General features: G+C 37.8%; 2 protein-coding genes across 8 annotated transcripts in view; one reads left to right on the top strand and one right to left on the bottom strand.

Annotated features, from left to right (window-relative positions):
- tjp1b (tight junction protein 1b) overlaps positions 1 to 3,965 on the top strand; it is a 124,123-nt gene extending 120,158 nt beyond the window's left edge. For all 7 annotated transcript variants that reach the window (XM_051885082.1, XM_051885088.1, XM_051885087.1 and 4 more), the window contains one exon: positions 2,109 to 3,965. In XM_051885082.1, coding sequence (XP_051741042.1) covers positions 2,109 to 2,203 — 95 coding nt within the window. In that variant the 3' untranslated portion in view covers positions 2,204 to 3,965. The remainder of the gene's footprint in view (positions 1 to 2,108) is intronic.
- A 2,319-nt stretch (positions 3,966 to 6,284) lies between these two features.
- On the bottom strand, positions 6,285 to 15,374 carry zgc:101540 (hsFATP2a_ACSVL_like domain-containing protein). The gene is made up of 10 exons (XM_051885089.1): positions 14,748 to 15,374; positions 14,069 to 14,278; positions 13,724 to 13,882; positions 13,516 to 13,640; positions 9,817 to 10,011; positions 9,644 to 9,734; positions 9,225 to 9,423; positions 9,041 to 9,138; positions 6,834 to 6,964; positions 6,285 to 6,723 (listed from the first exon to the last, which is right to left on the bottom strand). Exons 1-10 carry the CDS (start codon positions 15,223 to 15,225, stop codon positions 6,547 to 6,549), a joined length of 1,863 nt encoding a protein of 620 aa, XP_051741049.1. The 5' UTR covers positions 15,226 to 15,374; the 3' UTR covers positions 6,285 to 6,546.
- Between the last annotated feature and the right edge of the window lie 1,440 nt (positions 15,375 to 16,814).

The raw sequence follows: 16,814 nt of genomic DNA, 5'->3' as shown, positions 1-16,814 counted from the left end.
TTTGTGGTTTACACTGAGACGATAATGGTATTGTTTTCAAAAACTTGACTTTGAAAGGTGTTTTCAAAGATTTGCGTTTTCAGGCCCCCAAAACACCGTTGTTGTGTAAAAGAATGACCAAAACGCATAAATTTTCAGTTTTTAGTTGAAAACGGTGTCGTGTAAACGGCCCCCGACATTAACAATGAACACATTTTTTTTTTTTTTTTTTTACAGTATATATTTATTAGCTAAAGTTCATGAAATACTAACAGATACAACTTTTGATTTTAATAATGTATTAATGTTAAATTTAACATTAAGATTAATACATGCTTTAGAAGTGTTGTTCATTGTTAGTTCATGTTAATTAATGTTAACAAATCTTCAGGGATGTGATTTTTCCGTATTTATACGAATTTCCGTATTTTCCGCCCTGTAAAGAATGATCCATGTGAATTGTGTAAATCTGGGGGAAAAAAATGGTTTTGGGGGGTGGAGGTAATGCTGGTTACTGATGATTGAAATTGCAAAATGGCCTTAAACAATTACTAAATAAATGTTACATTTTCTAATACATTTATTTAATGCACAGATTGCTTCTAACAGCACTGCACGTCTCCATGAGCTTGCAGGACGCTATTAGCATGTTAGCCAGGGTTCAATATATGGGGTTGGGGGTGTGGCCAGGTTTTCCTTCTTTTTTGTCTTTAGCTGATCACATGGCTGAACCTGTTAAAGGGTTAGTTCACCCAAAAATTTAATTTCTGTCATTAATTACTCACCCTCATGTCGTTCCACACCCGTAAGATCTTCGTTCATCTTCAGAACACAAATCCGATGGCTCAGTGAGGCCTCCATTGCCAGCAAGATAATTAACACTTTTAAAAACCCAATAAGCTACTAAAGACATATTTAAAACAGTTCATGTGACTACAGTGGTTCAACCTTAATGTTATGAAGCGACGAGAATACTTTTTGTGTGCCAAAAAAAACATAATAACGACTTTATTCAACAAAACCTAGGGATGGGCGATTTCAAAACACTGCTTCATGAAGCTTTTGTTTCGAATCAGTGGTTCGGAGCGCCAAAATCACGTGATTTCAGTAAACGAGGCTTCGTTACATCATAATGAATGTTTCGAAATTTCAATGGTTCACCACTGGGGGGGGCGTGACTTTGGCAGTTTGATACACTCTCTGAACCACTGATTCGAAACAAAAGATTCGTAAAGCTTCGAAGCTTCAAGAAGCAGTGTTTTGAAATCGCCCATCACTAGATATTGTTGAACAAAGTCATTATTTTGTTTTTTTGCCGCACAAAAAGTATTCTCGTCACTTCATAACATTAAGGTGACATCCGAAGATGAACGAAGGTCTTACGGGTGTGGAACAACATGAGGGTGAGTAATTAATGACATTATTTTCATTTTTGGGTGAACTAACCCTTTAAATGTTACCATTAAGATCATTTAAATTATTGTTACTTTCTTTAATTTTTTTTTTTTTATTTTACAATGAAATATTACAACAGTGATATTTCTTATTTTGTTTAATATTTTTAGAAATAATAATACTATTATATTACTGTATCTTTTGGCAACACTTTACAATAAGGTCCCATTAGTTAATGCATCAACTAACAATGTGCAATACATTTGTCAGTATTTATTAATCTTTGTTAGTTAATAAAAATAAAACTGTTCATTGTTAGTTCATGTTATCTGAGGTGCATGAAATAATATTAACGGATACAACTTTTGATTTTAATGATGTATTTGTAAATGTTGAAAATAACATTAAGCAAGATTACTAAATGTTTTAGAAGTATTGTTCATTCTTAGTTCAATGTAGTGAACTAATGATAACAAATGAAACCTTATTGTAAAGTGTACTATAAAATTTTTTTGGTCAAATTGCGCAGCTTTACAAACAAGCACAACAAACCTGGAACTTTTTACATATTTTCTTTTTTAGATTGCAATTTTTATCAGAAAAATCACAATTCAATCCCCCCCCCCACAAATCGTGCAGTCCTAGTGTTAACAGAAAAATCATCTGAAACTTCTGGTAATTATGTTGTCTACACAGTGTTCCTCATGATGTTTCTCCTGTGAATATATCCACAGGTGACCCCAAATGCTGGCAAAACAAGTGTCTACCAGGAGACCCCAATTACCTGGTGGGCGCCAACTGTGTGTCGGTGCTGATCGACCACTTCTGAAGAGAGCAACAGCTGGTCTGTTACTGAACGTGAGCGCATGGACCCTTCTCCCAGTTCCTTTGCTCAGGAGGAGGGATTTGCACCACTTTATGAAGTATTAATTCTTTCCACTTTCCTTTGATGGGCTGAATCGTCGTTCCCAAAAAACATCTTGGAAGATGGCGTTGACGGCACAGTTGTTACGGAGCGCTCTTTATCCTATTTTGTTTGGTTTTGCCTTTTTCTTTACCTTTTGGTGCTTGAAGACTTGCAAAAAATAACTGAATAAATAAATTAATGAAGAAATCTAATGGAATGCATGACCTGTGCCACAGACAGTTGGAAAAATCCCTTTTTGACATTTGTAGCCTCTTTTTCTCCAAATAATTAGAAAAGTCTTGAACGGAACCGGAAAAAAATAGATGGAAAAATTAATTAGTTTTAGATAATACAAGTGAATCCTACTATTGTGCTCCCAAACAGAAACAGAAAAGTTGATGTATGTAGAGCTTTTTTGTTTGCGAGGTCATGCGTTTTTTTCGTGGAACGCTGTAACGGATTGTCGCGGATCTGGAAAGCATGTCGGTTTCTAGAAAATGAAGAACAATTGAGACTTTTTGAAGTGAAGGAATGTGACTGTTGCACTCATCTGCTCATGGACTTCCCTCTCTGGCTAAAAAACAGAAACAAAAAAAAAAAAAATGGGCTCTTTCTCTCTCTCTACGTTTTGAACCAATCTTTTCTAGCGATGTTTTACCGTAGATAAACATTGACTGTGGTTTTCCGAAACTCCTGCTGTCTAGAGATCTATGCATGTGCTATGACTCAGGTCCAAACGCCTGCTACTAAGTTGAGTACACAAACCTACCCATCATACACTGCAAGCAGTGATGCCTTATCTGCATTTTTTTGTTGTTACTTTGACCCGAAAGACTAGCAAACGTCGAATTTCTGTTACAGGAGGAAGTTACGAAGGATACGAGACTCTCACGCCGTAATGAAGTGGGATATTTAGCACACCAATAATGAAGTCTGATCAACAGGTCTGCTTTTTCACTGCTATGCATATGAAGTCAAAGAATATACCAGAACACTAGGATATGTTTCAATTACAGCTGTAAATATTGTGCTAGCATATGGCCTTGGTTCGCTGTAAATGACCTTTTGTACATCTTTGTTATTTTGTATAAAATCGTAACATGGAAAAAAAGGTTTCTTAACAAAAAAAAAGAAAAAAAAAAAAGAGGAAAACTATAACATTGGTTATGTTTGTATTCCGGTTATACTTCTGAGCCTTGGAAATTTAACTTAGCAGTACGGAGAAAATTTAAAGGAATAAAAGAAAAAATTAAATAATAAATGCAACGAAAAAGGACGTTATCTTTTATACCAACAACATATATACAAACACTACGTAATGGCATTTTTAACAGTTACAGATACATTTTTATTATTTACAAACTAGAAAAGTGCTCGGTTGAAATAATTTAACGACTCTGTACTTCTTCAGAAGGGTCTGCTTTGGTGGGCGGACCCTGACTTTATTTGTGATACTGGATGCTGTATTGTGTGCCCTGAAATGTATTTTTCTACTAATAGACAGTTTATTAAGGCACATCAGTACGACTTTGTTTTGATATGACGACGCAGCTTCATCCCGGGTTTAGTTTCTTCTCTTTGTGTGGCGACATTTTTTTTTATTTTGTTATTTTCTCGTTTTCTTTGCAGCACATTTCTAAGTATACAACTGTATTAATAAATAAATTCATTTTGAAAGTAAAAATTGTGACTCGTGATCTAATGTGTGTTATTGCGTAATCTTGACGATTGTGAAATGAAAACGAGGTTAATGACCCCTGTATTGGGTACAGAAGGAAACTGGTTCATTTGGGTTTGTGGTGTTTAGAAATGTTTATTTTTTTAGCTCAGAGGTTGATGGGAAGGGAGGTCATGAATTTAGTGCACTTGCCCTTTCACCTACTTAAAACAGATACTGCAGCTGATTACAGAGGCAAACACTTGACCGGCTGACTTGAGACCACTGAGAAAACCAGCAGCCTGCTCTCTTAAAAGCCATTGGGTCAGCAGAATGAGTTTTCAACACATAAAGCAGCGACTCTCAACTGCTGCTTTTTACATTGGACAAGTGGAAACTCAGAAGCACAATTATTGTACTAAAGTAAATTAAAATGTCATTAACTTTACGAATCTTTTGTTTCGAATCAGTGGTTCAGAGCGTGTATCAAACTGCCAAAGTCATGTGAACTATTGAACCACTGATTCGAAACAAAAGATTCGTAAAGCTTAATGTAGCAGTGTTTTGAAACCACCCATCACTAGATATTGCTGAATAAAGTTTTTTTTTTGGTGCACAAAAAGTATTCTCGCCCCTTTATAATATTAAGGTTGAACCAATGTAGTCACATGAACTGTTTTAAATACGTCTTTAGTAGCTTTCTGGGCATCTGAAAGTGTTAATTATCTTGCTGTCAATGGAGGCCTCACTGAGCCATCGAATTTCATCAAAAATATCTTAATTTGTGTTCTGAAGATGAACGAAGGTCTTGTGGGTGTGGAACGACATGAGGGTGAGTAATTAATGACAGAATTTTCATTTTTGGGTGAACTAACCCTTTAACTCTTTCCCCGTCAGTGACAGAATTTTTTTTTTTTTTTTTTAAAGAAACGTAACCCACATTTAAGTGTTAATAAAAAAAATAAAAAAAAACGCATGAAGCTAGAATAAAAAAAGTATTTTTGTGAAAATGATCAAAAATGCTGGCGGTGGCTGGCAACGCTGGTATGGAAAGAGTTAAAATAAAATTAATGGTGTTAAATTTGTACCAAAACACTTGATTGGACACATTTGTTGACGTTAGCAAAATACACGGGACACCTTTTGTATCTTAAAAGCTTATAGAGTGCATTAGTTCCCGCCCACTTTTTCTAGTTCCGCAAGTATTTTTCCCATTAATTTTCCCCATAGAGATTTTTAAAAAGTCTTCATTAAAGAGTTTGAAGTTATGAAGCAATTCAATCAGCTACGAGGTGAATCACAACACTACAAACTTTGATTTGCGAGCAAAAAAGTATTTGAAGATCAGAGAAAAACACAAAGATACAAGACTGAGTACTTAACGGCTATAGTGAGGGAGAGAACTACAATCCCATGATAATATATTATAAACAATATATTTCAAGTAGAGATGCACCGATATATACTGTCAATCAAAAGAGGGCAGGCAAATGCACTGAATTTGTGCTTTGTGTAAAGAAAATGCAAAGAAACAACTTTGATGTTCAATATTAATAGTAACTATATGAATTAATAACATTCAGAAAGTTAAGAAATATTAATTTAATCTTCAGAATTTAGTTAATGTGTGTTAATTTTAAAGTAACGTGTTTGTTTATAACTGATACCAGTTACTCTGAAACAAGTTGATGAAATGGAGAAAATAAAGTTTTAAAAATATAATGATTAATTATTAATTATAATGAAATTATCATTAATTTTAAAGAAGGTATAAAAGGAAGAACTCCCAAAGTATCAGTATCAGCAGATATCACTTTGAATAATAGGCTATCGGTGGAGAAATTTAGTATCGGTGCATCTCTAATTTCAAGTTTATTGCAAATTACACATATATTTATATAAATTTAAGTATTTGAGGGCGTAGAGAGAGACTACTTAATTCACAGTCGTTCATGGGAGTGGGCGGAGCTAATGAGACTAATAGCTGGTTTTGAATCTGAGTGGTGGAATTTTCTGTACAGCATCACGGCTAATGTAGTTTTTCCAAAACAAATTCTGCTGTTATTTTCTGTTATAAGCTGAAATAATATGGGCCGACGTCTTCAACAGAAGCAAATACCATCGATTAACAACCTCGTAGCTCACAGTAAGTCTGTCTTTTATCGTTCAAAATCGACTTCCCAGTGGAGAAAATGAAAGAATTTTCACTAATAATTGTAATTTTTTTACTTCTGGAACCTGACTGTTGTACTCTATTTTGCTACTCAATGCAAAATTATACAGTTCCATTTCACATTTTTCTCTAGCGTTCATGACGTTGAGAATCGCTGACTAAAGTTGTGAATATTTAGTGTAACACAATCTTATTAGATACTAATTAACTTTTATTACATGTTAGCAGACATTTATAAATGTACATTATTAACAAGGTTAAGAGATAAGGCACATTTATGCATTTTATGAAGTAAACTAATGTAAAACAGTTGACTGTGCTGGTCTGTAAAGGTTAAAATCATTCACCGTAATCACTTGTTTTCCCTGAGATTAGTGGGCAACTACTGGTTAGTAGATTTCAAAATGGTACCGTTAGCTTATTTTATGGTTATTATTACAGCTTAATGTCATGCGACATGATCGAGTTATAAATTTCCTGAGAGAATGGAATGTATTTCTTTTGCGTCAGATCCAGGAAATAGAGAGGATCTTGTATTAAGGTTGGGTCAAAGCCTTCCTCCACCAGCTTCACCTTTTTCATCTTGAAAGTTCCTGTGATTTCCAAGGAATTCTGAAAGATAAATTTGCCTTTGCTGAGTATCACAGAGCGAAGTCGAGACTGGAGAGGACGGCGTCTACTAGCAGATCCGTGGGAATATACATATAGGTAAGATGTCGTACCTGAATTCGGATGAATCGAGGTCTGGCGTACACTGGAAGATAATTCGCCAAAACACTGCAAGTGGTGACGCAGTCAAACTCTTTACCCTCTTTCAGTTTCACAGCTGCCATTCCAATCCTTCCTTCATGGCCTGAAGATACGATAGATTTTAATATGGATGAGAATTGTTAGGATTTTAATGACTCATCATCACTTGACACCATCATCAATGATAATCACTCAACTACCATCAATGGAATTAAGCATCATGAAATCCATTCGATCCCTAACCCTTTTCATTTCAAATCATGGTTTTGAAATGTTTTGATTATCCCACGATTCTGAATATAGGCTACAACTAAACAAAATAACGTAATTTACTAGACTCTAATTGCTGGAAAAATGTTTAATTAATTTGATTGACTTATTAATGAATTCAATGACTCATTAAAGGGTTAGTTCACCCAAAAATGAAAATTCTGTCATTAATTACTCACCCTCATGTCGTTCCACACCCGTAAGATCTTCGTTCATCTTCAGAATACAAATTAAGATATCCCCCATAGAAAGCAACTAAATTATCACATTCAAGGTCCAGAAAGCTACTAAAGACAGTTCGTGTGACTACAGTGGTTCAACCTTAATTTTATGAAGTGACGAGAGAACTTTTTGTGTGGCAAAACAAAAAATAATGACTTTATTCAACAATATCTCTCTCCTGTGTCATTCTTTTATGCTGTTTACGTTCAGTGCTTCCAGGTTCGGGTTATTTTTTTGTTTTGGCGCACAAAAAGTATTCTCATCACTTCATAACATTAAGGTTAAACCACTGTAGTCACGTTGACTATTTTAACAATGTCTTTAGTACTTTTCTGGACCTTGAATGTGGTAATTACATTGCTTTCTATGGGGGATAAAAATAAAAATAAAAAACTCGGATTTCATCAAAAATATCTTAATTTGTGTTCTGAAGATGAGCGAAGCTCTTATGTGGCATTCACACCAGATGTGACTTGCGCGAATAAATCGCGCTATTCGCGTGTAGTTGGACGCTTGAACATTTTGAGTTTACTCGCTTCATTCGCGCGTGAAATTCACTTCACAACAGACGCGAATTCGCGCCATGAGAGGCACTTCTGCCAGGCGGCTCGTCTCGTTTCTGCACACTTCCTCTAAATAAACACATCAACTCGTCAGCGGGAAAGTAGTTGTAAAATACAGCAAATAAGCTCAATTAGCCGGCTTTAGCTAGCTTGTAGTCTCAATATGTGTGTATATATATATATAGCTCAAATTGAGTAAAGAGCGTTTTTTACAACTTACCAGATTGTCCGACCTCCTCACTCACTTTCTTCCAAGCAAGATCCTTTTTATTCCTGTTTCTATAAAAGTACAAAGATGTATTGTACAGCGACGATGATTTTGTCCTCCATTGTTGTTTCGGATTTCTGCCTCCGTTCGCTACGTCGTAATCACGTCACTACTAGAGCAAGCTCCTGATTGGTTAACGCGGCGCGAATATTCGCCAAAGTTCAGATTTTTCAACTCGGGCGATTCGCGCGAATCACGGGTTACGCGCGTCAAACGCTCAATTCGCACGAAACGCGTCATTCGCGCCGCAGGATGTCTATTCGCGTCTTTGCATTGACTTAACATGTAAACCACTCGCGCTTAACGCTTCATTCGCGTCTGGTGTGAACGCACCATTACGGGTGTGGAACGACACACGGGTGAGTAATTAATGACAGAAATTTCATATTTGGGTGAACTAACCCTTTAATACTTGTTTCATTACTGGATGAATCAGTGTTTTTGAACGAATCTTTTGAATAAATGACTCAATGACAAATACATTTTTTTAACAGTAACTTGTCGCCACCTAGTGGCGTAAGATGTAATTGATACAACCGTTATTTGAAGCACCAAGTTAGTTTCAAAAGGTGGACATCAGTGTTTATATCCAAAATTTAAACCTTTATCTCAATACTTCTGTGATAATTTGAATATTTGTAACACAGAAATAACTACAGTGTAGTTAAAAACTGCTCTCTCTGGCTTATTCAAACACAGATTTGAATGTTCCAGTGTGATTTTGTCAAAGGTTTAATAGACACTGGCGAATTGTTGTCATTAACAATATAAGATAACGTGGGTGTTTGGATCGAGATCGCAATCTTTTTACGATTAATCATGCAGCTCTAGGTTATATGCAAATGATAACATTTACCTTCAACTTTGACTCCATACACATTGGCCTCCTCGATGCAGTCCACCATTGTGAGAATATCTGCCACCTCAGTTGTAGCCACATTCTCGCCTTTCCACCTGCAATAACAAATGTCAAGGCAATGCTTGAAACTCCAAGAAGTGTGCAAATGTACTTCACAGATGCTTCAGCTCAAGCTCGCCACCTGAACGTGTCTCCAACTCGATCCTGAAAGTACACAAAGTTTTCATGGTCGATCCTCAGCAGATCTCCGCTGTTGAAATACAGATCTCCTTTCACAAACACATCACTGAGTCTCTTCTTCTCGGTCTGCTGCTTGTTCCCAGCGTAGCCGACAAAAGGGGTGTGTTTCGTGATTTTCCCGACCAGAAGGCCCACCTCATCTATGAAAAATTTAATATCAACAACTGTAGAGTTAAAGATGCACATGTAACATGTTAAACATTAACTTTTTATGACAATGTTATTCCTAACAAAAGGTCAATGGAAGTCTCAAAAGCTCAAATACTAGACTAAACAAACATATTGTACTATTTTTACTGACGCCACATGGCAATAAAATGAATTATACCACAAAAACCACAAAACTAGCACCTGACCTACCTCTTTCGACCGGGATACATAGACCCTCAGCGTTCCTCACGGGTTCTTCCTTCTCAATGTCAAACTTGATGAGGGCAAAGGGGAAAAACACCTGTGGAAAACAATGGCAATCAAGCTGACTTTGCACAAAGATTCCTTTGTCAATGCTAAGAAACACGTGTTGCCACTTTTACCTTGCTGAGAATATTGATACGACCAACCACTCCCACTTTATCGGTGTAATTGATGAAGCCGACATTTCCCTCTGTAGCAGCATAGAGCTCCCCAATATGAATGCGTCCGAAACGGTTCAGGAACTCTTTCCAGACGTCTGCTCGTACACCATTACCAATGGCGATCTTCACCTTGTGGTCTCGGTCATTGTCTTTCTGCGAAGCGGAAACACAGAACAACCTAGTTTGTGGTTTAATCTTTGCACTGCCTCAAAGCTTTCCAACACAATAGCTCTGTCCAAAACCAAGGGAGTTGAATTTGAACACTTTACCTATGTACCAGAGCACACAAACAGTGCTCCAATACACTGGAAGTTCCTTCCTGTAGCTCAAAGAGTACAGCATGATGCTAACAACACCAAGGACATGAGTTCGATTCCCAGGGAATGCACTGATAAAATGCACTATATACCTTGGAAGTCACTTTGGATAAAAGCTTCCGCCGAATTCATGAGTGTAAATGTAGGAAACTCCATCCGCAATTGATTCCTTGAGTAAATCCATGTGATCTGGAATTTCGCCAGCAGATTTTACTATGGGTTCACTTGAATTTGCCACAATGACCAACAGAAAGCTTTTTGGTTTGAAACTGTGCTTCATACACTGCTACACTATTGGCAATGGACTTTTTTTTTTGTGATTTTTGGTGAAATTCTGCTAATGTGAATGTACCTTAATGAGTATACAAATACATAGCTTTTAGTATATTTGTTTTTATCAGTATTATTCAGTATTAAATGAAACATTTATAATCGTCATTTTTCCTCCTCTCTGTCCACCATCTTGGATGACTGGAAATTCGACGATTGGCAGTTGGTTAGCATGTTGCTAAGATAACAACTTGATACTCTAACAAGCATAAAATACAGAGTTTACACAAATACTGAATAAAATAGTCAATTTTAAATTATGTTGTTTCTCTAACTAGGAGTTTTGGTGGCAATGCATTCTGGTGCAGTCACAATGTCATTGTTCAAAGGGTTCCAGTTGGTCATATGCATTTGAAGTAAGTTAGGGGTGTAAAGGATCGCGGTGATCCGTACGAACCAGGCCCCACGGTTCGGAACGCATGTGATTCGCGGATTAACTGCATTTAGCCACTATATAGTGATTATTTGCACGTGTTTGTAACACACACGCGTTTTTAAACAATTCAACTGCAAGAAGAGGCAAATTTCGCAATCGCACGTTGTTTTCTGTGCGCACGCGCGCTCACAGAGGCGCCTTTCAGATGGCGCGCGAACACATAATCGAGCTCTGTTTCGCGACTCCTCGAGCTTGAACGGACACATACACAAAAAAAGATCTCAAAATCCCCGTCTCGACAAGTATTCTTGTATACTATCGGTTATAAAGTCTTAAGTGAACCTAAAACAGTTGAGATAACTTGAGAAAGAAATCGGATGTGTTTCATCATATTGGTTCCGTGTATTCGTCGTGCATCGTACATTGGTTCCATTTAGTGACAGTAGCCTAAAAATAACTCATTATTTGTCAAACAATTTTAACAATGATTAATGTATATTTAGGTTGTACAGTGAACACTATGCATGCAGTGCAATTACAATTATATTATTACATTTCTGTACATGAATACTACTCTTAGACCTAACTTTATTTGTAACTGTTCTATAGTATTTATCTATATTTTAATTCGTGCAGGGTGAATTCAGGTTGAATGGCAAAAAGTGTCCCAATCACCCTGAATTCACCTTATTCTTATATTTACTGTCTGTTCACTTGTTTTTAATGATGTTTGAACTTTATTAGTTAGGAGTTTTTGCTGTGGTATCAAAGTACTTAAAGTGATTTTTAAGTTAAATGTTAAGCAAAGTTACATTTGTCTTAAAACCCCCCATTTTTATTTGTATTTTATTTATTTATTTTTTGCTGATTCGAAAAATGATCTGATCCGTGACTCGAAAACCGTAATATGATCCGAACCATGAGTTTTGTGATCCGTTACACTACTAATTTGAAGGCTTGGTTTGAAAGTGAATTCTGTGAGCTGTGCTTCATACACCTCTACAATATTGACAAGAGACAATCAAAGCCGGCCTTTGCAATTCGGAAGACTGTTTCAAAGAAACAGTCAGACTTAATAAGTAAAGGCCGGAACACACCAAGCCGACGGTCGGCCGTCGGGCAGTTTTTGTTCATCGGCCGACTAAGTTTTCTCAGTGTGTTCCGCACCGTTGGCTGAAGTTGGTCCTCGACGGCTTTTTTTCGGCTGATTCGACATGTTGAATCGGAGTCGGAGCTCGTCGGTCCATCGGGCCATCGGATCATTCTGATTGGTTGTTCAGCTACTGTCACCTGCTGGTACAGCTCTTCTTTCGCAGGTGCAGAACGGACGTGCTACTTGGCCGTCAGGTGTAGAGTATTGGTTTGGTGTGTCAGGCCAACTTTGGCCCCAGACTCTGCCGACGTGAGCTAACCCCGCAGTCTGCTTTCGTCGCCACTAGTTCGTCAGCGTCAGCTTGGTGTGTTCCGGGCTTTGGTCATTGAATCATTCAGTCAAACGATTCATTCAAAATGGCTGATTCATTCAGGGACATCGCAGAAGCAAAGTCCCTTTCGAGGAAAGTCTGTTCACTCGGCGGCCATATTTGAAAGTCTCCAGGCAGCTATTTCGGGCATCCAAGACAAAGTCCTATCAATTTGAATGGGGGAATCCTGAAATCTCAAAAACTGCTTGGCAAACTCACTATTAAATAACATATTTCAAATCAGCAACAAAATCTGACATGAAATGTCGTTTATATGCTCAAATAGCGTTAAAGGTTTCTATGGGAACCGGAGCATCTAACAGCAGCTAGTGACGCAATGACTTTATCAATCAGCGATTGGCTCTTTTACTTTGAAGGCGGGACGTATTCCGCCATATTGCGCATTCCTATTTATAACTAATAGGAGTGAACCGTCTTTCAATATCTATAGTCTTTGGCAGAAGTGAGTGGATGCTTCTCAATACTCAAATTGATGCATCCTCATTTCTTCGCTCCTCCGTCCTCTAGCACGTGACCCGGACACCAATCGAACTCAGCCATCTTTATGGGCATCTCAATTCTCGCATCCTAAGGGGGTGGAGCTAAGATGCGAGGAAAGGAAACGAGGATGCACAAATAAGAAACGAGAAGCACCCAGTGAGTCGTCAAGTCATTCATTGGAATGATTCGCTCAAAAACACGGATTCATTCAGTAATGAAACTGAAACTGTGTTGCTCAGAGATGTGCAATGGCTCTACTGTTTAGAACTATTTTAGTTGGCAAAATATAGGAAAAACAGACAATATTAAGTCTAAAATGTAAGTCAACTAATAGCCTTTGACGTATTGTTTATTGAATTGTATACAATTTGCAAATGTGCTGATATTCAGGAAAACAGAACTTTTGTTCATGTGATATTGCTTATAAATATTAAAAACAAAACTTTTTTGCATCATATCTTGGTTTTTGGGAGCATTTTTATTCATTTTGGTGGCATTTTTGTCCCAAGCCCCCATTAATTTCCCAACCTGGTGTGTGTGCGCTGCATGATGGAGGGGGGCAAGGCTCTTTTTCGAGTGCAAGTGATGAAAATGGGTGAAACGTAGCAAAGGCCGCTATTGCAGACAATGGATAAAACACACTTATAAAACATGATACACGTGTTTTTACCTTTGGCGTATTGCAGAGGTAGCGCAGTGTTTCACCAATATACTGCATCACAGTTATGTTGTACTTCCTGCAGTCATCCCAGAACTGAGAGGCGGAAAACTTTCTCCGCAAAACAACAGTGTTTCCTGGAAAAATTTTGAATTTGTAATATAAAACCAGATGAGCGTTTCTAAATATATAATGTAGCATATCAAATAATATATTATACCTCTTTCAATGGATCCAATGAGTCCGATGAGGAACCCAGCGCTGTGATACAAAGGCAGATTGATGTAGAATATGTCCTCAGACGTCACTCCACAAACACCCTGGATGAATGACGAAGCCCAGACCCTCTCATGGGTCACATATGCTGCCTTAGGAAGACCTACATGGACCAGAATACCAGTGTTATTTAGGGACGCATATCATTTTTACAGCACATAGAGAGTCATATATCCGTGACATAGCATATCACCTAATTTTAGCATTTTTTTATGAGCAGTATCGGCCTGATTTGGTAATCTATTGAATTGAATATAACAATAAATATTACATAACCCTTGACAGATACCTGTAGTGCCAGAAGTGTAGATATACAGTGCTGTACTCCTGATATGGATATTGGACCTGAGAGACGGGGACAGAGGTTTGTCTGAAGCCTTAGCGATCGCCTGACCAATACACTGAATGCCGTCGGTAGTGCACTCATCTGACAGGAGGTACACAGTTATCCCCTTTTCTTTCAGTGCCGGCAAAATCTCCTCAACAGCATCACGAAGCTCTGCAAAAGAAACAAACTGAAAAACTCAACACAAGCACGATTGCGAATATACTTCCAAATATCTGTTCCCAAAGAAGCTGGCCTGTTTTCACATGCACAGCTTGAATCCTCCAGTGTTTCTCAAACTTTTGTCTCATGTACCCTTAACCCCATTAAGTAGGGCTCAAGTACCACTTCATTAATGTGCTCATTTTAACTCATATTATCCACCTTATTTTTCAACATGGAAGTACTGTGAATGTTCGAGACATTTGAGTCATAACTTCTGTTTTATATGTTTAAAAAAACAAAGTACTTCTCATAAGTAGGTAAACATTTAGAGAACGGTTGGGAATCAGTGCCAAGGCTTCGCAACATGACATTCCACTGCTACAGTAGCCCTGTATATCTATACTATACGTATATATAGACTATACATCCATGTATAGGCACTCTACTGACAAGTGTATACTGTATATATATATCTCACCAGCAGCTGCTATGAGCACGTTCGCGCCGCAGCAGGAGAAGCAGTGAAGGAGTGATTTGGATCTGATATTAAAGTTCAGGAGTGCAGCGGGACAGCCCAGCTTGGCCAGGCCGAGCCAGGTCCACACGAAACAGGGCTCGTTCCCCAGGAAAAGCGCGACCGTGTCCCCTTCTTTGAGCGCAGCCACCGAGCGAAGCGCATCCGCGACTTTGTTACTCTCCTTATCCACCTCCTCATAAGAGTAAGTCTTCCCCTCGAAATGAATAAACGCTTTCCGCGGGTGTTTCTTCACTGCTTCCAAAAAACAGTCCACAATACTATAGAATGGAGTTTTAATTTTGTATATGTTTAGTCGGATCCCAAATCCAAGCGCTCTGTACATATACACGCAGTCCTGGAAAAAATATGGGAAGAAAGTTTTCAGCAGCGCGGGGAGAAGAAGAGCCAAGCCCGCGAGGAGAGTTATCCACACATACATGTTTACTAGAGTTTGTACAATACTAGGTTTTGAGATTAACTATATGCCATAGCCTGACACTACTTCCACAGTCTTTAAATTCATGGGCCACATTCTCTAAATGCAAGTTCAGCCCTTTTGGGGCTCCAGAGAGAGATTATATTATTCTGATCCACCCCCGACTCGAGAGGCTCGTCGGGTTGCCAGATCCTTCATTAACTCGGTGCATTAAAGGTGCAATATGTAAGAATTTTGCAGTAAAATATCCGAAAACCACTAGGCCAGTGTTATATTTTTTTTTTCACCTGAGTACTTACAATATCCCAAATGTTTCCAACTATTTGTAAATCGTGGGAAAATTGCAATTTTAACCAAGGCTCCGGGACGTGTGAGGAGTCGCCTGTCAGTTGCGTCATACCCGTGTTTGCCTCGGTTTCCGGTTTTATTTTGGAGAAACCATGGAAACACCAAAGAGGCTTTAATATATTACATGTTTTAATAGACAAGGGAACAACTGTTTGGTTACAGACGGAAAACTAATTATTGTTATATAGCTCAACACGTTTAATCTTATTGTTTAAATCTAATTTTCTTGATTTTTTGCGAGTACCATGCTTTACCATGCCTCAGAGAAAAACACTATTTTGTGAAGTAGCTAACATAGCATAATCAGCTTTATTTTTAGTAACAGTAATACAGAATTTTCTCCATCATACAATACGTTTTAAAATTAATTGCATGCCATTTATCAACACAAGCCATCCAGCATTTAATATGATATTCTAAAATCGATCTATCTTACTGCAGTGTGTAACAAGTGTCTCACAGCAGCCGCCGAGCGAACGCACAGAGTAACGTTATAACATCATTTTCAACACACTTAAATGTATCTAATAAACAGCGCTGTGTTACCTCATACTCATGACCGGAAAAGCGGAAGCAGCGCCGGCGACTGTGGCATAATAAAAGTTCCGCTCCTCGCGGTGTGTGTTGTGCATTCGCTCCAGCGGCCTCGTTCAGCTCCCACAACACTCGGTCCTGCTCTACTTCATACTACAGTAATGTTAATAATCGCATCCATGAACATGATTTCTTCCCAAGTCCTATCCCGATTATTTTCCACCGGCAGTGATGTGAAGACCACATGTCCCAAGATTCCACACTCAAACTTGGTGTCATCAAGCTACGCCTTTGTTTTGAATAGGCCTCTAGCGACCTCTAGCGGACAGAAAATCATACATATTGCACCTTTAATGATTAACACTGGCATTTAGATAACAAATGGGGTTGTTTCCGCACGTTTTAATAAAATAGACTAGGTCAATACATTAAAATATGCCTAATTAATCGCAATTAAAAGTTTTTGTAGTTAATTTGTTAAATTAGTTTGAAAACAAAATATGTAACATACATTTTTTTTTTCTTGATGCCACATACATTTTCCAGATGTAGAAATTGTTGCTGCAGAGACATTCATCGTACAGTGTACAGTGTGTACAGGCAAATTTCTTATTCCCAGAATCTGTTTACAAACATAAATAATAATAATAATAAAGAATTTTTCAAACTATATTTTAGTTCAGCTGACAATTTTCTTGAGGGGACAAATT

The sequence above is a fragment of the Ctenopharyngodon idella genome, chromosome 24, assembly GCF_019924925.1.
Source record: "Ctenopharyngodon idella isolate HZGC_01 chromosome 24, HZGC01, whole genome shotgun sequence".
Taxonomy (NCBI): Eukaryota; Metazoa; Chordata; class Actinopteri; order Cypriniformes; family Xenocyprididae; genus Ctenopharyngodon; species Ctenopharyngodon idella.
Note: the sequence above shows the minus strand (reverse complement) of the source record. Positions and strands in the feature narration are given on the sequence as shown.